The sequence below is a fragment of the Cervus elaphus genome, chromosome 21 (assembly GCF_910594005.1).
Source record: "Cervus elaphus chromosome 21, mCerEla1.1, whole genome shotgun sequence".
NCBI classification, from domain to species: Eukaryota; Metazoa; Chordata; class Mammalia; order Artiodactyla; family Cervidae; genus Cervus; species Cervus elaphus.
In genome coordinates, this window is record NC_057835.1 from 76,659,512 (window position 1) to 76,682,836 (window position 23,325).

Genomic DNA, 23,325 nt, shown 5'->3' on the forward strand with positions numbered 1-23,325 from the left:
CTTACCATTGGTTGTGCATGCCTGGATATAAGACATGACTGAGAAAAGAATTCCAAGGTAAACCACAAAGCATCAGGGCAGAAAACTTCCAATTAACACAGCAGACTTTTTCATCGTGAAAAAAATTGTTCAAGGCTGACCCTTCAGATTTGGAAAATCAATGCCTAAGTTTTACACTTGTTATTGTCTAACATTTGTAAATAAGAAAATAAGAGAAAGCAATTCCTGTTTTTGTTCCTCTCAATACTAGAGGGACTTTGTAGGGCATAGTAATCCCAACAGTTGGAGCTGGCCATGTAGGGAGAGAATATGGTCCGTGTCCCACTCATGGGTTGTACTGGGGTCAATAAATTTCCTTAATTCAGAGACCCACAGGTCCAGGACTTGTGATCACTCTAAGTCAGGTAATGGGAAATTATAAACTGGAGTTGAAAATTAAAATGCAATTCATAAAATTAATTCCATACTTCTTAATGGTGGTTCTCTTTGACGTCAAGGTCACTACAGTGTCTATAAGTCCAAGGAAGCTTGTTAGAAAAGATGATGCAGACTAGTGATACTTTTATTCTCTTGGCACAGTGGTTTCAGATCCTACCAAAGACTTAATTATTTGTCCGTTCCTGTATCTACCAGATAAAACAAACAAAAGGACTCATGTCCTTCAAAAGGTATTGAATTTCAAAACAAGTGATTTCTCTCTAGATCTGTTTTTATCTGAATACTGACTTTAACTGTAATTTGATTCTTTCTTTGTAAACCTCAACTTCTTACTATTTGAAGATCTGAAAATTATAACCTATTCTCACACACACACACACAAAAGGCCATCCTTGTTCAAAGACAAATGCACGTTTACTTAAAGTGCAAATGTTTATATGGCACACCCAGAGAAGAAATAAAAGAATGACTAGGGCAGGATTCTATAAAAGTGCTGCTTTTCTGTGTTTACTCTGGAAACTAAGATAGCTGGCTGGAACCCACTAAATCTGAATGCCTCTCTGCAACAATATCTGAAAATGGCCTCTATATAGAGGGCATTTTTCTTCAAGGATTCAGTGGAAATATCTGATCCAGACCATGTTATCAGAGCTATATGGAATATACCAAATAGGCACCTAAGTATGTGGGCTTCCCAGGGGGCTCAGTAGTAAAAAATCCACCTGCCAGCAGGAGACATGGGTTCAATCCCTGGGTCAGGAAGATCCCCTGGAGAAGGAAATGGCAACCTACTCTAATACTCCTGCCGGGGAAATCCCATAGACAGAGGCGTCTGGCTGGCTACAGTCCACGGGGTTGCAGAGAATCAGACACAACTTAATGACTAAACAACAGCAAACAGTATCTAATTATGGACCAAAATTATATATACAACGGGTTGTAATACTAATTTCTATTCCCACCTCACTCGGGACTCCATGAAACCCTTAGCCACATATAGCCAAGTGAATCTCACATGTTCTGTCCTCATCTTTATTACATTCTTTTTTGTTGCCCTGGTCCCAGATTTTCTTCCCATCTGGGCTATAATGATCTGTCTCTCCATTTGCAATTGCTAGAGTTTAGTACAGAATCTTTATAAAGTATATTTCTGAGCATACTTGATTTTCTTCAATACTAAATTTCTAGATAAATTAGCTATTATACTCAAGAATAATTTCCCTTTTAAGATAGAACTCAGTTCTCTGTCTCTGTCATGGTTTATATATTCATTCACATAGTAAGATATGGGTAGAAAAGAGAGAGGAGGTATATACCTACCTGCTCTATCTTCCATCAGTAAAAAACAGCTGGTTCTAAACTATAAAGGGCTTTCCTATCTCCATAAACCCCCTTGATGTCTATGATATGCCTCACTGATCACTATGAGGTAGTTCAAATGTAGCCTCACATTCTTCGCTACTCCTCTCAGTGAAAGGTAAATTCAAATATCCCTCCCCTTGAATCTGGCTGGTCTTAAGAGACTTGCTTGGCAAATGTATGTGGCAAGAGATTTAGACATTATAGGGCTTCTGAGTTACAAGAAGCCTTACAGCTACTGCCTGAGCTTCTACCACTTGGGGGTAAGCCAGCCAGGCAAGAAGTCCATCTACGCTAAGACTTCCATGCTGTGAGGAAGCCCAAGCTAGTCATACTAAGAGGCTGAGTGAAAACACACAGCCAGCCCCAGCGGGTGCAACCATCCCCGCTCAGATTGTGAGAGGAGACAACCTGGGCATTCCCAGCAGACATACACAACAGAAGAACTCAGTCAACAGGCAGAGCCAAGGCCTCAGAACTCGGGCCTCAATCAAGTCCTCAGCTGTCTCTGGCATCCAAGTCTCCTGGGTGTTCACTCCTCATGGAGTACAGATGAGCCGTCTCACAAACGCCTGACCCACAGCGTCACAAGCCTAGTAAAATAGTTGCCGCCTCACACCACTAAACTCTAGGGTGATGTATTTTGCCAGGAAAATAAGTGGAGTGACTAATAAACACCTTCTTTGGCTTTGTTTAGTCATTTCACAACATTTATCAAGAAGTTTATCTTAAAAAGAAGTTTACATTAGTACACACAGGAGTTGCTAATGTTGCTTAAAGATAGAAAATCTTAATTACGAGGGAATGTGTTAAAATCTAGTACTATAGCAATATATTCCCAAGCATAATGGCATTTTACTGCTATAGTACAAAGCAAAATGTATATCTTCTCTTTTCACAGGTATCTGAGATGTTATTATTGGGCAGTTCGAACTTTGATTACCATTGGGGGCCTTCCAGAACCACAAACTTCATTTGAAATTGTTTTTCAACTGCTGAACTTCTTTTCTGGAGTTTTTGTGTTCTCCAGCTTAATCGGTCAGGTAAATTGAGATGTGCATCCCTAGATACATGATGCTGTCATTTTTGAAAGCCTAACAATTTTTTATAGACTTTACATAGGAAAACTCAAAATCTATCTGGTGCTTTTTTAATTTTACTAACTGTCATCTCTTTTAATGAATTGAAGGGGGCTGTGAATGGATCAACATTGCCTTTCCATTTTTAAACTATTAAATCTATCAGAGAACTTGTACACAATGAGCATCTGTTAGACTCTCAGAGAGTCACATTTCTAAGTTTTTCTGAAAACCTTTAGAAGCTCTTTTTCTTTTTTACTTAAACTTCAAATATTGTCATAATATCCCTCGGTTAAAGTCAACTTCAGAGGTCATTTAAACCAGAGGTTACCAAATGTCATCTAAATTAATTAAAAAATCATTGGTTCATAAATGTTTATCATGGCATCTACTTCTCCTTATTCTCAAGGAATCACAGTCTTATAAGAAAGTAAATCAAATACCCAAATATCTTTATTGCAAGGTAATTGGCATTTGCAAGGGTTAGAGCCCAACACCTTTCTGATTTCTCAGATCACAAGAAATAAAAAGCTCAACAGCATAGCATCTTTAATTATACTTCTTTGTAAGGCACTTTACACACTGAAGCAAAAAGCCGTCTTGAGATTTGTACACTGGGTAAATAGTTAGACAAAATCACAAAATGCTTATTACCACCAGATAAGTGATTGATTCCCACTCACTACACTAACAGTGTTATGAATATAACCCATGCTTTAACAAAATTTAGCAATGAAAATTATTTTTTATAACACTTAAAGAAATGACAACCCACTCCAGTATTCTTGCCTGGGAAATCTCATGGACAGAGGAGCCCGGCAGGCTATATATAGTCCACGGGGTCGCAAAGAATCAGACACGACTGAAGTGACTAAACAACAACAAAAAGCTGATCACAAAGAGTCAAAACTCAAATCCTACTTCCATGAATGTCAAGGGGCTGCTAACCACAATAAGTTCCAGAGGGGAGTTTGAAAGCTTTGTATAAGATCAGAAAAAGGAAGCTTCCCGGGAGGTTTCATGGAGGAGATAATGTCTTTGCAACATCTTAAAAAAAGAAGATAGGATTCAGTAGTTAGAGAGATAGTTCAATCAATCAGAAACTATGTGTGAAAGATAGCAATAATAAAGCACCACATTTGTTTGAGGAAATGGAGGAGTGCCGGAACAGCTGGAGTGAAAGACACCTGTGAATAAGGTTAGAGATGCAGCAAGGACAGGATCGCTTACAGGCTCTGAATGTTGCAGATGTTGAGCTTCATCTTAAGGGCAATGGGAAGTCAGCCAGGGAAGACTTTTGAACAAAGCGATTTATGGAAAATCAATCAAAATATAAGTTGGAAGGGTTATACTGTTTTAAGGGCTTACCAGGTGGCTCTAGTGGTTAAAAAAAAAAAAATTCTGCCTGCCAATGTAGGAGAAAGAGACACAGGTTTGATCCCTCGGTCAGGAAGATCCCCTGGAGGAGGGCATGGCAACCCACTCCAGTATTCTTGCCTGGAGAATCCCCATGGACAGAGGAGCCTGGCGGGCTAGAGTCAATAGGGTTGCAAACAACCGAAGCCACTTAGCATGCATGCAAGCATACTGTTTTGAAATATAGGTTTTATTATCATTTACAGATGGTGAGGGCAACAGATCAGGAGACTATTGACATTAAAAAGATAGTCTGTTATACAAATAGATCCAGGAGGAGACCGGTCACTCCTTGCCTAGAGGGCTGCTTAGGAGGGAACCGGGATTGGCTGTTTTGCATATGAAAGGGGCCCTCCCAGTAGAGTTGTCTGCAATCTTCATGTGCTCAGTCTTTGCAAACCCGTGGACTGTAGCCCACCAGGCTCCTCTGTCCATGGAATTTTCCAGGCACGAAATACTGGAGTAGGTTGCCATTTCCAGCTCCAGAGGATCTTCCCAATCCAGGGATGGAACCCACAGCTCTTGCATCTCCTGCATTGGCAGGCAGATTCTTTACCACTGCACCATCTCGCTTAGCTAACTCTGGGAGGGTTAGTCCAAGAAATTAAAACATCAAAATACAAAAAAATTTAAAAATATGGTGAATATATGCCACTTCAGCCTGAATGTGGTAATTGAATAGAAAGAGAGAGATTGTAAAGGAAACTCTATTTAGAAAATATTTCAGTTTGGAAGATGAACACTATGCAATTATCATAATCTTAATGCTTGGGGAGACACATTAACAGTGACTGAAAATAGGAAGTTTGTTTATAGAGAAATGCAATTAATTTTAATATTAATGAAACTAATTTGAATATAAATGGCAAAGAGCATATTATCTTAAAACTTCTGAAATCTATGTGAAGTAGCCAGATCTCCCTCAGTATTTTCTCAGTTTTGCATTTGAGACAACTCTGGTTTAAGAAGATTAAAAAACATCCCAAATTCATACATGTAATTCAGAAGTCATAGGATAAGACCATATAATGTCAATGAAAATAGACATAAATAGACAATGAAAATCTGGCATATTTAGCAGTTACTATGTTCAAGGCAATTCTTACAAGGTTAAAAACCTATGTCCAGCTCCAGTTAAAATTCCATTCAAAGTGGTCTTTGGACTAAGAGTAGAAGCATCACCTGGGAAATTCAGAATTCAGGGGTCACCCCAAACCTACTGAGTCAGAATTTGCATTTTAATAGGATCTTCAGGAGATTCATATGCACAAGAAAGTTTGAAAGAGCTGCTTTATACCCCACACCACACCTGCCTGTACATTGACTGTGAAGTTCCAACAGGATCAATGAGAACCATCAAGCCACTAAAAAATGTAGTAGAGTCCAAAAGAAAGGTTGAGGCGGGAGATAGAGATTTGGGCCTTGACTCTCACAGTGAATAAAAGATGCGGAGGAGAACAGAAACAAAAGTCAGAAAGTCCTGAACAAAATCTCCACTGATTCAAAATTCCCACATATAACCACACCAAGAACTACACCCTAGATAATCACATCACATTTTAACTGCAATGTTCTATTCTCACATACAGCTCATAGAGACTGACATTTTCTTCCTCCGGTCTGGAACACACATCACAGAATATATGTTTTCCTCACCTTCACCATCAAAATCCAGCCTTGCACATAAAGCATTCAGATTACTGTGACTACAAATCCTCTGCCCTCAACACCAATCAATAAGGCTTTTAATTGTCCTTGGGTCCCAATTTAAAACTCTATTAAATCTCTCAACCCAACCTCTAATATCCCAGTTCTCAAGGCCTTAGGTGAGTGGGTAATGTCCATCATCTGTCTAAAATGGCTTGGAAAAAGGAGATCTGGGAACTGAGGTTGTTGAAGTATAGCCCTCAAGGGGTAAGTTAGGAACTGAAAAAGGTGTATCCAGTTGACCCTCTGCGTAGCTCCTCAGTAGATGCGCCCAACAAGTAGAAGAACCTGTTAACTTTAAAAATGGAAACTGAAGAGGGCATCGCAACGAAAGAGCATTTTTTTACCTAGACCTCAAAGAATGAGTGGTTTTTCCATAAGCAGAAAAGGCTCAGCTACTAGAATGAATGAGCAAAGTCTTACGAGTGTGAAAGCGAGGCCCAGGTTTTCCTCCCTATTATAAACCCACAGTCAAAGCAAATTTACAACCACTCGCTTCCCTCTATGTGAGAGGAAGAGTCGGGCTATATATCTTCTTTGTGCTGAGACCTTAAAGATCAGCTTTTAACCTAGAGTGGGTTTTTATGGCTGAGTTATAAACATCCAAGAACTAAAGCCTGACAGTTCCTTAAGTATTGTCACATCTGTAGATGATGCTTCAGTAATTTCAGCACATTTCAACTTCTGCTGAATACTATGCCTTAAGCATGATGAGTTTGATTTTATCTGTCTAAACAACACAAAGGGAAGCACAGAGTTGCAGTTTCATGATGAATTGAGTCCATATAGCCAGCCACACTGCAAAATCTGTGAAGGATGCTTTCAAAATGAGATTCACTGAAGTGGACTAGCCATTCTGCCACGTAATTAATTGCTTAACTTTCTTTGCACATTTCCTGCATAAGCACAAGCTATATATTTTTAAAATATCAACTAACATCTCTGCAGTAATATACAAGCTTGCAAAGAAGAACGTGTGCAGTCACATGCATTATGAGACTGAATTCTCACAAAAGCCTCACATGGTAGGTAAAACAGGTTCTATTGTCCTCATTGGGTCAGAAAGGATACAATTTGTCCAATATCTTATCAGTAAATGGTTGAAAGTAGGACCCAGTACAGATGTGTTAAAAATCAGGTAGTCAGCATAGAATGGACTGTGTCATATGAGAACTCTTATTCAACTGGGTTTATAGTAACTCTTCCATTTTCTCTGCTGAGTGTGGAGTGACCATATTTGTGGTTTTAGATGCAAGATGTAATTGGAGCGGCTACAGCCAATCAGAACAACTTCCGCATCTGCATGGATCATACCATTGCCTATATGAATACTTATTCCATTCCTAAGATGGTGCAGAATCGGGTCCGGACTTGGTATGAATATACGTGGGCCTCTCAAAGAATGCTAGGTAAGCATTGCAAATTACTGATTAAGTCCCTGTAAACCGTGTCCTATAATGAAAATCCTGTAAGGCAGCAGCAGAGACTAATTGGATTTGAACAAAAGATTGGGGAACAACTAAATAATCTTTAAAGCACTCACTTAATACCATGGGATTTTTTTCTCAAACTTTCTGATTATGCAAATCCTGGAAGGCTTGCTAAATTTTCTTCAGTGCCCAGCAGATGCTAGATATTACACACATTACCTCATCTAATCTTCACCCAAAAACATGGGGAAAATTAGGTGTTACCAACCCCCTTTTAGGAGACAAGGAAATGGAGGCTCCTAACTGAAAAAAAATTGGCCAAGGGCACAGAGCCAGCAAATGGCCTAAACTGAGCTCAGACATGCACCTGTTCTCCAAACTCTTGCTCTGTCTGCAACATCATCCTCTTCCTAGAGCTCAGCGCTCAGAGCAGCGATCTTTCAGGCCACACTAAGCTACAGGTCCCTTCCAGGAGACCCTTTATCATTCATGTTGTCTACTGTTAGTACCATAGCACTGAAGGTTAAAATAACATTTACTAAAAGATACAAAGTAAGTTAAAGATAATGTGCTACTTAACAATAATCAGATTCTACTTTCAGTTTGCACCTCACCCTATAAAAATAAGAACTGGTGCTACTGAGAAGTCAGAAAGGCTACTGACTTTAGAATGCAAATTACAGTGTGATTCCCAAATCACAAAGTTCCCAAAAAGCAGGTGAGAACCACTGGTTGTTGATGGTTTTCTTCTCCTCTCTGCTGGTCTTAAGAGATGCCAACCACAGGTTTAGAACATCTTCCTGAATCTAGATGACGAAAAGCAAACCTTTTCCTAAGCACCCACAAATACTCTTGAGGGCGCCTCACGCAGGGGGCGGAGCAGGCAGAGAAAGGGTAGCAGACCCCTTCCTTCTCTCCCTGTGGACCCAGCTCCAAACCCTCGGCTTAGGAAGGAAATAGAGATAAGCAGCCCTTGGAAACAAAGAGCTGTGTTTTTATAGAAAGAACTTTCATATTTAGAATCAGTATTTGAATCAAAATTAGACGGCATGGATTGTTTTCTTTTTTTTAAATGGATGTAAGAAAACATCAACAGTAATCAACTCTCAGAAACCCATACTATACTATAGACTAAGAATGTGTAGTTTTGTTCATGGACCGTTTTGTTCATGGACCATTTTATCAGCCTAAAGGCCCATCAGAGGATGAGATGGTTGGATGGCATCACTGACTTAATGGACATGAGTTTGGGTAAACTCTGGGAGTTGGTGATGGACAGGGAGGCCTGGCGTGTTGCGGTTCATGGGGTCGCAAAGAGTCGGACACGACTGAGCAACTAAACTGAACTTAAAAGGCCCATCATTTAATTCCCAGGTTAAAAAAATCTTATGTATTCACATAGTTCATTGAGTTAATAAGCAAGGAAATAACAATCACTTGACTTTGCTCACTTAATACATTTCTTCTTTAGATTCCACTCCCAGCCCAGCCACTCACCACGTACACACAAACAAGGCACTTAACACTTTTTTTGCCCTGAATTTCACTGCCCCTTTCGTTTCTTCTTTCCAGAAAGCAGGAATGAACATACTTAGGGTTGTCCCAAGCATCCAATAAGATCATGACAGAACTCTGTAAGTCACGTGGTACTCATTATACTCATTCTTGCCATCCCTAGGATGTTAGAGCTGTGGAATCAGAAGATGGGAACTAGATCATTTTCCCACCCCAGTGTGTTCACTAGCCTTGGCCCCATCCTCTCTAAACTTTATACCTAAAGCTTCAGCACGCACAAAGTTCTGGAATTATTCAGAACTGTCCTGTCACCAACAGTGAAAATACATTTCTTTTCCGATGTGACGGGCATGCATGTCCAATGAAAGTAACAAAAATATAGACAGTGGTGCGGCTGTTTATTTACAAAGCAGGAGTTGGCATTTTGTCTCTGTTATTGTTTTAATGTTTCCTGAACTTCGGTATTGTTTACTAATGACTCTTCTTTGTGGGTGGGTGTGTTTATCTCTATGAAGATGAGTCCGATCTCCTTGAGACGCTGCCGACCACCATGCAGCTCGCCCTCACGGTTGACGTCAACTTTAGCATCATCAGCAAAGTCGACTTGTTCAAGGCAAGTGCTTCTCCAGCTCGTAGGAAAGGCACCACCCACATCAATTTCCCGAGAAATATCAAAGCTCTTCCTGAATACAGCATTTATGATTTTCTGCCCTATTTTTAATAAAATCAAAGTAATCTGGAGACTTTATGTGAAATTAGAGTCAAATAAACTATGGGTCTCTCTTCAGCAGATGACTTATTCTTTAGCAGCCTCTCTCTCCTAATTGGTGTCAAAGAAGAAGCGCTCTTCAGGCTCTTCTGGCATTAATTTAAATATAATTAAATTCTACAGCTCTATGTCTTTGCTACTAAGCACGTCATTTCCCATTTATGAATACACCTTGGCAATGCATGACAATCAGGCCCCAGATTAGCTCTGGATTGGCCTGACAATCAGCGAATCAGTGCCTAATTACGTCTCTAATACAAATGATTTGGATTCAGATGTTTTACATGGCCAAATTCAAATTTAGAGGCTTTTTTTTTTTAAAGAAAAAATGTATAGCAAAGAAATTTTAATGTTTTGAATGTTTCTAATTTTCCTCTTCTTAATGCATTATATTACATGTAAGTAACATGTAATATGATTTTTCACCTAACACTTATTCTGTGTGGGGCACTCACTGATTCATCTATTTAATTAACTCATTCAACAAACATTTATTCAGTTCTTACTATGTTCCCAGCACCATTTTAGCTACTAGGAATTTGACGGTTAAAAATAAATACTTGCACACTTGGAGCTTAAATTTCAAAAGAGAGGAATGAAACATCAATATAGAACATGTGTGGAGGTGATGACGCTAGGAACAGAATTAAACCAGTTAAGGAGAGTGAGGGTGGTATTGGCCAAGAAAGGTTTGCTCTGGGCAAGAGCAGCTGAGCATCTGGGCAGAGGACAGCAGGAAGCGAGGGCGTGAGCGTGCAGGTGCTGGGAGCAGGAAAGCAGGGGTCAACGGAGAGGCTGCCCTGCAGGAGGATGGACGAGACGAAGCTCTGGTCTGCGAGGCTAAAGGCACAGTGGTGTGCGGAAAAACCGCAATGATAAATCAGGGCAAGTTAACGGAGGGCTTTGGAGGCTGTGGCGTAAACTTTGGGTTGTCCTCTGAGATGCAGAAACCACTGAAGATCTTGAGCAGAAGGTGACCTACTTGAGATCTTTTTGAAAGGGATTTTTTCCTGCTGGGTGGAGAATAGACCATAGAAGCAAATATGGAAGTCAGGGAAGCCAAGGAGGGATCACCATCTGCAGAATTCTATAGGGATCATGGCACTCAGACCCAGAGGAGTTGTAGCAGAGTTTGTGTGTGTGTGTGTGTGTGTGTGATCAGTCACTCAGTCGTCTAACTCTTTGTGACCCCATGCAGCAGAGTTAAGAAGTGGCCCAATATTGAATGCATTCAAAGAAAGAGCCTATAGTTTTTGCTATTTGATTGTGTGAAGAGAGAAAAAAAAATCAAGGATGATTCAGGATTTAAGCTGAGGAACAGTAAGAACAAAGATGCCATTTGCAAAATAGGAAATTTTAAAGCAAGCGTAGAGTGAGAAGGATAGAAATAGATTGTTTGGAGATGTGTTAGTGTGAGGTGAGAACCAGACTTCAGATGGAATGTCATGTAGGCAGTTTGATAAATAAATCTGAGCTCAGAGAAGAGGTCCAAGCTGGAGCCATAAATTTGGGCAAATGAACATATTGATGGATTTTAAGATAAGGACTAGATATGACATAATAGATGTAACCCACACAGAAAGACATGACTTGAAAATAGGAGAAAGACACTTTTGCGTAAAAGATGAAGAAGCAGATACTGTTTGCTGAAATGGTTGGGCAGCGTCGCTCTCAATATTAGCTTAGCCCAAGACGGCAGGGAATTAGAGCTAGGTCAGTATCCTAGACCCTTTTCTTGGGTGATATGTCCTGTTCTAAATTTCCATAAGGATTTGAATGAAGATATAAACCATGTGATTTTCAAACTGGCAGATGAAACAAAGCAAGAGGAATAGTTATAAATATGTTAGATGACAGAACTTAAAATTAACTGAATGCTTTGAAACAATGAGCAAAACCAAGTTTAACTTCCATAGGCATAAAAGAAAAATCCTGAATTTAGTCCTAACATTATAAAAAAGCAATAGTTTTATAACAACTTTTCTAATACCTGGGAGTTTTACTTGACCTCGAGCTACATGTGAGTCCATAAAGTTATACACAATATTGCCCTAAATTTTAACCTAATATTAGTTTTCTTGATTATTGCAACTACATTTGTATTAACATATATGGTAAATAACCAGTTTTAAGAAGTGAAGTGAAAGTCGCTCAGTCATGCCTGACTTTTTACAACCCCATGGACTATACAGTCCATGGAATTCTCCAGGCCAGAATACTAGAGTGGGTAGCCTTTCCATTCTCCAGGGGATCTTCCCAACCCAGGGATCGAACCCAGGTCTCCTGCAGTGCAGGCAGATTCTTTACCAGCTGAGCCAAAAGGGAAGCCCAGTTTTAAGAAGGACTTTGACAAATTAGAGTATCTTTCAGGAGATAAGAAGTATGGATTGAGTAGAGGACCAAGAAGATAGCAAAAGAATGATTTTAAAAACAAAATTATTCTATAATAGTACAAATCAGATCAATGATTGCTTACAGTTGGGAGTGCGTAAGAAGATATTGACTATGAGGAGACATGAGGGAATTTTATGGAGTGATAGAAATTTTTTTGTCTTACTAGAGAAGTTCCACAATGTATGCATTTATCAAAATTGATCTGTCCTTTAAAATTTATATACTTAACAGCATATAAATTATTCTTCAGTTAAAAAAAGAATGGCTTCAAAAGAAAATGTATAGATGCTGAGTATATTTAGTTATTGGGAAAATTAATTCAATAGCACCAGTAGTTACATGGAGTAATGTTTGTTAAATGAACAAGGAATAACATTTACTCTCCCTATTTCGGCAAAATAGCGTTCAACTGTAAACCCCATTTCTGAGCTGCAGATACATCTACTGGAATAAAGCATTCTTGGAGAAAAAGGCTTGGGTCTAATGGTCTTGATCCCCACTGGAGAGGTCTTAGAGGAAAGAGAGAGGACAGGAGGGAAGGTGCCCTGGGGTCAATTCCTGGAGATTTTAGAATGTAGTTTCCTAATTGGAAAGTGGTTTCCAATTTCTAGTACAAGCACCACAGTGGAAGCTCTGGTGAAGTAGAAACATCATGGGATGCGTTCGGTTTTCTGATTTTCTATCAGGGAGACTAGGAAAGGGATTTCTACCTTGGTTAAGAGGTGACTCTAAATAACTCGTTTTCAAGCTGCAGCTTGCAATTCATTCGGGGATCATGAATTCAATTAAATGGGCCATAACCAGCATATAAAATAGACACGAAAATATCAGAGTGCTACACGCATAAATAAGGGTGAGCATTATACTACAAAATTTTTGTTTCTATTATTTATTTTTTAAATATACATATACATATCTATGGGCTCTCTAGATGGTGCTCGTGGTAAAGAATCTGCCTGCCAAAGCAGGAGACGTAAGAGACACGCATTCGATCGCTGGGTCAGGAAGATCCCCTGGAGGAGGGCATGGCAACCCACTCCCGTATTCTTGCCTGGAGAATCCCATGGACAGAGGAGCCTGGAGGGTTACAGTCCATGGAGTTGCAAAGAGAGTCGGACACAAATGTGTGACTTTCATTTCAATGACTAGCTTAATTGAGAATAAGTGAGAACAACCAGCTATGTTTTAAAGAAAACAAAAGCTTTAACTGATACACCAACAACTTTTATGGAATTATCTCTGACTTGGGAAGTTATCAGTTTCCAGCCTCAAAGTTATTTCTTTTGTTTTCGCATATATTTTTGGAAATCCATAAAATCAACAATATCTGATTGAGGAAAAAAAAGGTTAGATCTTCACATGTTGCTACCATTATACATAGATTCATTCTTCCCTGACATTTCCATTAAAGATGTAGTTCCTTCCAGAAAGAACCCATTTCCATTTATATTTCAGTTAAATGAAAAAAGTTATTTTTTTCCCTAAAGCCAGTGAAGTAGAAAATAAGCAGGTATGGAAAAATTCCTAAATTTCTTTCTTTTCTAAACCTCAGGAAGACAATCTTTGTAGCTAACACAAATTTGTTGCTTTCTTAGGGAGGAAATAGACTGATGAGGGAATCTTACACCCTTAGCTCATAAATTATACCCAGCTTATGCGGCGCTTCTCATTCATTCAGAGTTTACTGAGCGTCACCTCTGCCCTGGAGGGTCTGAGGCACAAAGGAGAAAACCTTTGGGGCTTCTGTGCCCAGAGGGTCCACAGGTGGCTTTGGAGTGAAAAGGTGGCGGGTCCCAGGCAGGAGCCTCGCTGTCAGGCGTTAGGACCAGAGCACGTGGGGACAACTAGAGACAATCTGGAAAGGTCAGCTGAAGCCACGCCAAGGCATGCGAGCCGATCCTGCAGGCCCAGGAGCCTGGAAAGGAGGAAGCCAGCGGCACGGGTTTCAGTTTTACCAAGACCAGAAGTGGGGATGCTTCAAATAGAACAGAACATCCAGGGGTAACAACAAAAAAAGTGACTGTCAACTGTTAACAACCTCCATATCTTGAATTCTCCCTGAAAATGGATCTTCCATATCTTCAAAAGGCCAGAAGGCAGGAGCAGAGAAAGAAAGAGATAGAACACGTGCACGCACACACACATACACACACACACACACACAGAAGAATCTGACCCCAGGACTGGAGGCTGGCGGGCATGCTTTCCAATCTTCATGATTAGGGTAAATTAAAAGTACTTGAAAACCATTTGATTCATGAATACCTAGTGTAAGATGCCCTAAAGAATACGCAAAGAGTTGGACATGACTGAGCGACTGAACTGAAAGAATGCTGTAAGTTTCTATCTTGAATCTTCAGTCAAAAATTTCGCAAGGACTTGTCTCCACTTTGTAAATGTGTGAAGGGATGAAGAGGTAGTAGAATGTGTTTGCAATGTAGCACCAGAAAATAATTCTATGCTAAATAAACTTGTTTCAGGTTTTCCAAAGATATATGTCTGTTGCTTTAATTGGGCATTGTATTCAGTTTTTAAAAGGACAGTTCAGTTCAGTTCAGCCGCTCAGTCTTGTCTGATTCTGCAACCCCATGGACCTCAGCATGCCAGGCCTCCCTGTCCATCACCAACTCCCGGAGTTTACTCAAACTCATGTCCTTCAAGTTGGTGATGCCATCCAACCATCTCATCCTCTGTCTTGCCCTTCTCCTCCTGCCCTAAATCTTTCCCAGTATCAGGGTCTTTTCAAATGAGTCAGCTCTTTGCATGAGGTGGCCAAAGTATTGGAGTTTCAGCCTTAGCATCAGCCCTTCCAATGAACACGCAGGACTGATCTCCTTTAGGATGGACTGGTTGCATCTCCTTGCAGTCCAAGGGACTCTCAAGAGTCTTCTGCAACATCACAGTTCAAAAGCATCAATTCTTTGGCTCTCAGCTTTCTTTATGGTCCAACTCTCACATCCATACATGACCACTGGAAAAACCATAGCCTTGACTAGACAGACATTTGTTGGCAAAGTAATGTCTCTGCTTTTTAATATGCTGTCAAGGTTGGTCATAGCTTTTCTTCCAAGGAGCAAGCTTCTTTTCACTTCATGGCTACAGTCACCATTTGCAGTGATTTTGGAGCCCAAAAATATAAAGTCTCTCCCTGTTTCCATTGTTTCCCCATCTATTTGCCATGAAGTGATGGGACCAGATGCCATGATCTTAGTTTTCTGAATGTTGAGTTTTAAGCCAAATTTTTCACTCTTTTATTTCACTTTCATCAAGAGGCTCTTTAGTTCTTCTTTGCTTTCTGCCATAAGGGTGGTGTCATCTACATATCTAAGGTTATAGATATTTCTCCCTGCAATCTTGATTTCAGCTTGTGCTTCATCCAGCCCAGTGTTTCTCATGGTGTACTCTTCATAGAAGTTAAATAAGCAGGGTGACAATACACAGCCTTGATGTACTCCTTTCCTGATTTGGAACCAGTCTGTTGTTCCATGTCCAGTTCTAACTGTTGCATTTTGACCTGAAGATTTCTCAGGAAGCAGGTCAGGTGGTCTGGTATTCCCATCTCTTGAAGATTTTTCCACAGTTTGTTGTGACCCACACAGTCAAAGGCTTTGGCATAGTCAATAAAGCAGAAATAGATGTTTTTCTGGAACTCTTTTGCTTTTTCGATGATCCAACAGATGTTGGCAATTTGGCCTCTGGTTCCTCTGCCTTTTCTAAATCCAGCTTGAACATCTGGAAGTTTACCATTCACGTGCTGTTGAAGAGAATTTTGAGCATTACTTTGCTAGCGTGTGAGATGAGTGCCATTGTGTGGTAGTTTGAGCATTCTTTGGCATTGCCTTTCTTTGGGATGGGAATGAAAACTGACCTTTTCCATTCCAAAAGACAATGTGCTTCTATTTCTTTCCTTTTAACCTTGTGAAATCTGTTTATTTATTAGGGAAACAGTGAGTGTCCTCATGCTTTAATGAAAGTACTGTAAGTCATGCTGGAGTAACCCAAGTTGTAATACGGACAATGTTACAGGAAGGTGCTCCATCTGTCCCTGATCTTTCATTCCCAGTGCCCTCACCACACACCTTGCTGTACCCAATTGTAATGTGGCCCCCTTATTAGGGCACTCCAGAGAATCAGCCTGCCAATGATGGAGATGCAGGAGATTCAGGTTCTGTCCCTAGGATGGAGAGATCCCCTGGAGAAGGAAATGACAGCACACTCCAGTATTCTTGCCTGGAGAATCCCACGGACAGAGGAGACTGGTGGGCTGCAGCCCAGGGTGTCGCAGACCTGGACACGACTAGGGGGTATTTATTTTAAAGAAGGGCTCATGTAATCATGAGGACCGACAGATCCAAAACCTTCAGGACAGGTCAGCTCGTTGGAAACCCTGGCAAGTGTTACTGTTGCGGCTCAAATCCAAAGGCAGTCTGGAGGCAGATTTCCCTGCTCCTCAGGGAACTTCAGACTTTTTTCTCTGAAGGCCTTCAATTTATTGGATGAGGCCAACCCTCAGAATGGAGTGTACCTTGCTTTGTGTGCATGCATGGCTACATCACGTCAGTTGTGTCCACCTCTTTGTGACCCTATGGACTATAGCCCACCACGGTCCTCTGTCCATGGGATTCTCCAGGCAAGAATACTGGAGTGGATTGCCATGTCCTCCTCCAGGGGATCTTCCCGATCCAGGGATCAAACTCTTATGTCTCCTGCATTGTCAGATGGGTTCTTTACTTCTCAAAAATCATAGCTACTGTTTATTGGGTTCTGCTTGCACTGTATTATCTTCTTTGTTACCTTATCTCAGTTAATTCTCCCAGCAAGTCTCTGAGAAAAGTTTTATGACCCCTCATTTTACAGAAAGTAGAAGATATTTACCTGACTGAGGCCAAAGGGCGGGAAGCAAATTTTTACTGCACAGTCTACAGTCTTAGCAGCTCAGTGATGAGACCTTTCAGCTCCCCACCAGCCCTGTCTAGATAAGTGATAAGATGCTGAGAAGTGTCCCCAGAGTCAAAAAACAACAAAGCATCCTTCGGTGAATGTCACAGACTTAGACTTGGCACGCCGGTTAGTTTCACACCAGATACCTAAATTACGCACGCTTTGCTACTCTCCTACTAAGACCTTATGTAGCTCATGTGGTTTTTTTCCCTCTTGTTCAAAGCAGGTAGAACTAAAGTCACAGAATTTCACCAAAACTTTGCTTCAATCAATTGCGGTGAATTAGTAAGATTTGCTCCTTCTACATGGGGTGATCAGAGTTTCCAAAGAGCTTTAAGATGAATAGTCATTTTTTGAAATTCTTTTTCACAAAAATGGGTCTCTTTTTCCAGCCCAAGCTCAAGTATTAAGCTAATAAGGAGTGATTCATTCCTATGAGGTTGGACAATTTTCCTTCCTATCTGATGATTTATTACTTTTGCATTGATTTTTAAATATGTTTTATCAAATTAAATGCTAGGGAAATCACACTTTGCTTCTACCACTAAATTACCAGAAATTGGAGAAAATTTAGCGAAAGTTCTGTTGCGCCACCTAGTGTGTAGAATTAAGATTGCATCCGTTAGAAACAAAAAGAGCCCCCTGCTTATTGGTAGGGCTTCCCAGATGAGTTTCCCTTGTGGCTCAGTTGGTAAGAATCCGCCTTGATGCGGGAGACCCAGGTTCGATCCCTGGGTTGGGAAGATCCCCTGGCGAAGGGAAAGGCTACCCACTCCAGTATTCTGGCCTGGAGAATTCCACGGACTGTATAGCCCGTGGGGCCACTTTTCCAGGGGGCGCAGTGGTACAGAGACATGAGTTCCATCCCTGGATTGGGAAGACCCCGGTAGTAGAAAATGGCAATCCACTCCAGAATTCTTGCCTAGAAAATTCCATGGGCGTCCAGGGGTTTGCAAAGAGTTGGACACGACTGAGCACGCAGGGCCCCAGCCACGAGGTCGGAGAGGAAAGACCCCAAACTGGAAACGCAGGTACCACCAGCCTGCCAAGGAAAGCACGATGCTTCTCACTGTTTGCTGCTCCGGTGAAAATGCGGGCCCCTTCCCAAACAGGACCCCTCCCGGGCGGCTGTGACTCGTCCTCATGTGGCAAGTAGAGCCTGGCAAGGCTGTGATGTCAGAGACAGGAAGCACGCGGAGAGGAGCTTGGTCTGTGATAGCAGATTGAGCCACGGGTGGAATGGGAAAGGCACTGTATTTCTTCCCCTCACCCAAGGGTCCATCTGTTCACGTATTTCTTCCCAGGGGCCTGAAATCAAAGCATTACAGGAGGCTTACTGCTTTTCATTTTTAACTTTAGTTTAAGCACGGTGGTATCAGTAAAATTGTTGGCTGCTGCTGCTGCTAAGTCGCTTCAGTCGTGTCCGACTCTGCGCGACCCCATAGCCGGCAGCCCACCAGGCTCCCCCGTCCCTGGGATTCTCCAGGAAAGAACACCAGAGTGGGTTGCCATTTCCTTCTCCAATGCATGAAAGGGAAAAGTGAAAGCGAAGTCGCTCAGCGGTGTCTAACTCTTAGCGACCCCATGGACTGCAGCCCACCAGGCTCCTCCGTCCATGGGATTTTCCAGGCAAGAGCACTGGAGTGGGGTGCCATTGCCTTCTCCAAACACTGTTGCTAGACTTGTTTAGTATTCTGACATTGAGTTTATAACCCAGATAAACTCTACTCAACAGAACATGCTAAGCAGTCACTCTGTCTAAAGCAGGAGTGGGGTGCCTCAGACCCTACACCCGTGGGTCACTGCTCTCCACTGCCTCCCAGAATGTGGGCAGACTTTACACAAATAAGATGACATCCTTGGCTGCTGTGTGATAGTTCAGTAACTCAAAACATACAGAGCGCTTATATCAATACATCAGATATAAGTACATTATTCATATATTGTGATTACTACTACTGTCCCTGAGGAATAGAACTGATTCAGCCACAGAGCAGTTTTCACGCAGGTAAAACCAGTGTGTGGCCATGCTTGATCCTAGGAAGATGGATTAGATTCATCCTCGGGGTTGCATCCAACTTGGGACTTCTCATTTTGGAGGTGATACTGAGGCTCCTAGAAAAGGAGAATTATTGTTTGTTCTCAGGGAAAGCCTGATGGAAATGACTCTCATCATGTTTGCAAATATGAAGTATAGGGTTTGGTCTAATATCATGTAGAACTCAATAAGTTATGCCATCATAGTACCTTGCAAATTGTTTACCACATTTGACTTTGCTGCTCCCAAATCTACCAACCAATAACATGACTGGTATAGTCGATAGTATGGGCGACTGGGTTCAGAATTCCAGTCTAGACGTATCACCCATCCCTTGCTTAGTGGGAATGCAGTTTCAGATGGGCCAGAGCACGGCCTCTTATAACAAACAGGGCTGAGTTGAGAAAAGTCTTGGAGATTCTTGTTTATACTTGAGGGTGACTGAAAGTCCCAGCGAGTTATATATTACTGATAATATCTTGAGTTCTTTTTCAAATAATTTAGGGAGAATGAGCTTAGAAATGAAGAAATCCTTCAAGATTGAGAAGGTTAGCGCCCAAAGATAAATTTTACCAACTTGACAATTGTGTTCAGTTTGCTGGTATTAAAAGGACTTCCTGGGTATGGGAACCATCATCTAACATATAGCTCATGTGTTGAATAAAAATAGAATTTCTCCCAACTGCATTCAAATCTCCAGAAACCTTATTCAAATATGAGTCCAATTTTATACAGCACTGAACTTCCCGTTGTTGAAAAGAGAATGCTTTCTAACAACTTCATGACGGATGTCAGGCCTTATTTATTTAGTACCTGGCATGCCCCCAGCCCTGGCAAGACACCGCAGAGATGGAAGCCACAGTCTTGCCCTGTTGCTCAGAAAGCAGATTAAACAGCGCCCGCCCCCACACACACCCTGATAAGTCTTCCTCCAACACGACTTCCACGTGTGAGCTCAGCCGAAGAGTCAATACACGTCCTCAGCCTCTGTTCCCTGATCTAAACTCCAAGAGTGTTGACAATGTGTTAATGAATGTCAGGTCTCACAGGGAGGTTGAGAGAATTAAACAGATAAAAATAAGAAAATAAAATGTAATACAAATGTATGATGAATACATACAAAAGCGAATATTGACACCCTCACAGGTACGCTCACTTTATAGAAAAAGGAACATTTATGAAACAATGGCTGTGTGCTGACTTTCTGAGAATCAGAAATTTTCCTAATTACTTCTATAAAGGAAATGGAGCTGCATTATAGAGGAAAAAAATGCCAACTCTGGGATGTGATTCTTTTTAATCATATGATAATGGAACAAACTGTATCTCAAGAAAATAATCATTTGGCCGGGGAGGGGCGGAGATAATTATTCTCAAATACATCATAAGATATAATGGCTTCATAATGCAAACTTTATTTCACTAAGCCAAAATAGAGAAAGGAAGGACCTAGTCCTAAATCACAGTTGCCCCAAGGCCAGTGGCAACCTGTCCACAAAGCAATCATTAGGGTCCAGAATCAATTTATGAAGTTTAAGTTGTAGATTTTTTTCTAACACACAATTGCTATGGCCTATTTACATGAATTAATACATATTTTATGCAAGTATGTTAATAAAAATATATATATTTGTAATGGTTCATATGTTTTTCTCTGAGGAAATCCAAGACATAAGCCAACAGCTCTCCTTTTACATATTTGGGCATTTCTACTGAGGAAAGCACTAATTGTTTGCTAAGTTATTTTAAGGCTTGTCTCCTAGTTTGGTCCAGTACTTCCACCAATTAGGTTTCTTTATAGTGCTTTCTGCCAGTGAGTTAACCTGAAAAGTAGAAGAGAAAAGATGAAACGCGGTCCTTTTCGAAGAGGATTTTGTTCCTACAAACAATCCTAGGATGTGTGTTTTACTTTAGTTTTACTATTATTAGTAAAAGTTAAATGTGAGGTCTAATCAGTTATGCCCAGTTCCATTCTCCTTTTTCCCTCCCCAGAGGTGGCCACTCGGATAATTTTAAGAATAGCCTTCCAATCCTCATTTTTATTTTACTTTTTATCTATAAACATCAGTGACAGGCAGTATTATTTTGTTCAGTTTTTTTTTTCATAGCTGGAGTCATAGTGAACATATTCTATAGCTTGTTTTTCTGCAGAACACATTATTTGTTGAATTCAATCATATCTAGAGAGAAAGAGAACTGGTATATTGATTTTAACCACTTTATGCTATTGCAACCTACAAATCTTCAGTACTTTTATCTGTCCACAGATTGCCCTTTTGTTGTTTCCAGTCTTTTCAGTACTGAAAATAATACTGCCGCCTACATCTTTACATTTATGGAATTATTGCCATAGGAAAATAACACTTAGAATAATTAATAATTTCTATTAACATAACATAACACAGCTGGGAACTTCCATCAAAGTTCATTCCAGCAGGAATTGTTTAAGGAATAAAAACTTTATTTTGGCCTCAGTTCAGTTCAGTTCAGTCACTCAGTCATGTCTGACTCTTTGCAACCCCATAGACTGCAGCACGCCAGGCCTCCCTGTCCATCACCAACTCCCGGAGTTTACTCAAACTCATGTCCATTGAGTCGATGATGCCATCCAACCATCTCATCCTCTGTCGTCCCCTTCTCCTCCTGCCTTCAATCTTCCCCAGCATCAGGGTCTTTTCCAATGAGTCAGTTCTTCGCATCAGGTGGCCAAAGGATTGGAGTTTCAGCTTCAGCATCAGTCCTTCCAATGAATATTCAGGACTGATTTCCTTTAAGATGGACTGGGACTGCAAGGCCTACACATTATATTGTATTTTGGTCTACACATTATAGTTGTAAAAGTTAAGGCCAAAAAATTCAAATTTCAAATTATGCACATTAAAATAAATGTAAGTAGATTTTTTAAAAGATCTCTTTCTGGTCATTTGCAATGCTATTATTCTCTATGCGTGGTAAGTTGCTTCTGACTCTTTCTGACCCCATGGACTGCAGCCCGCCAGGCTCCTCTGTCCACGGGATTCTCCAGGCAAGAATACAGGAGTGGGTTGTCATGCCCTTCTCCAGGGGATGTTCCCAATCCAGGGATTGAACCCATGTATCTTGCATCACAGGCAGATTCTTTACCGTATGAGCCACTAGGGAAACCCATTATTCTCCACAGGTGTAAAAAATTGAGAGTTACCTTCATTGCAGTGATTTCTAGTCATGCTTAAGCTTTAAGAACTTCCAAATATATTTCTAATGAATTTTCTCTAGAATATCGAAAACACAAACTTCCTTTAGTGGGGGAGATCTTAAAATGAAGCCAAAGTGTTTTTTTCCTAAAAGAGGTCTGAGTGATCAGAACATCAATTTCTGAAATGAAATTTCTCTGAATCAATGACAGCATTGAAAGAAATAGAACACTTGAGCCACAGCTAGAGAAGCTTTGCTAAAAACAAAATAATAAATTTTAGAAAGAAATTAATGTTTGTCATTTGCCTTAACAAATACGATAACCTATGAGACATACTAGGGATAAAGTAAATAGAAATAAAAATTATGCATTTTGCACTAAGCAAATATATAGTAAATAAAGAAGCGGTATATTTCTCTCTTCCTCAAAGGACCTTTGTATGTCTTTGCAAATACAAATCACACTCATCCAATGACTCAGCTTTGTCGCCCACATGAGCACCTTCTTCCTGTTTCCCGGCCCCCCACCCCCGCCCCGTCTCCTGTCCGCACTCCCAGGCAGGAGAGCCCCCTGTCTTAAAACTTTTATGGATATTTCCATGACAGAACTTACAGCATGATTAAATTTACCACAAATTACTGTTTTTCTGTTTGCTTAAAACATCATTCCCAACTAGACTCACTCTCTTTCCTGGACCAAGGGCATGGTTCATAGCAGCTTCTCATCATCACATGTTGGACTGTGTTAAGAAGGTATTCCTGTTGGCTTCAGCCTTTCTCTCTATTGAAGAGAACCAAAAGCTATAGTTTCTCAAATAAATTTTTAAATCCTAGCTTCAAGTTCATCTGAATGCTTCTCACCCATGGCTATTTGAAAATACTTCAATCATAAATCATTAACTTTCCTTATCAGTCAAGCAAGCCTGAGGTCTAAATTTTATATGGATCTAGGTCAAGTGTTTGCTACTGAAATTATTATGGAAACCTATGATTGCCAAAGAAATTATTATCCAATCCATGAACTGGAGGTCGATCCTTTGCTTTTCTACCTGGGGTCAGTTATCT

The 23,325-nt window shown here is 40.6% G+C and overlaps 1 protein-coding gene across 1 annotated transcript in view; it reads left to right on the plus strand.

Annotated features, from left to right (window-relative positions):
- The window catches only part of CNGB3 (cyclic nucleotide gated channel subunit beta 3), a 174,501-nt gene that overhangs the window by 117,184 nt on the left and 33,992 nt on the right, over positions 1–23,325 (plus strand). The window contains exons 11-13 of the mRNA XM_043880041.1: positions 2,699–2,840; positions 7,249–7,408; positions 9,460–9,557. Coding sequence (XP_043735976.1) covers positions 2,699–2,840; positions 7,249–7,408; positions 9,460–9,557 — 400 coding nt within the window. The remainder of the gene's footprint in view (positions 1–2,698; positions 2,841–7,248; positions 7,409–9,459; positions 9,558–23,325) is intronic.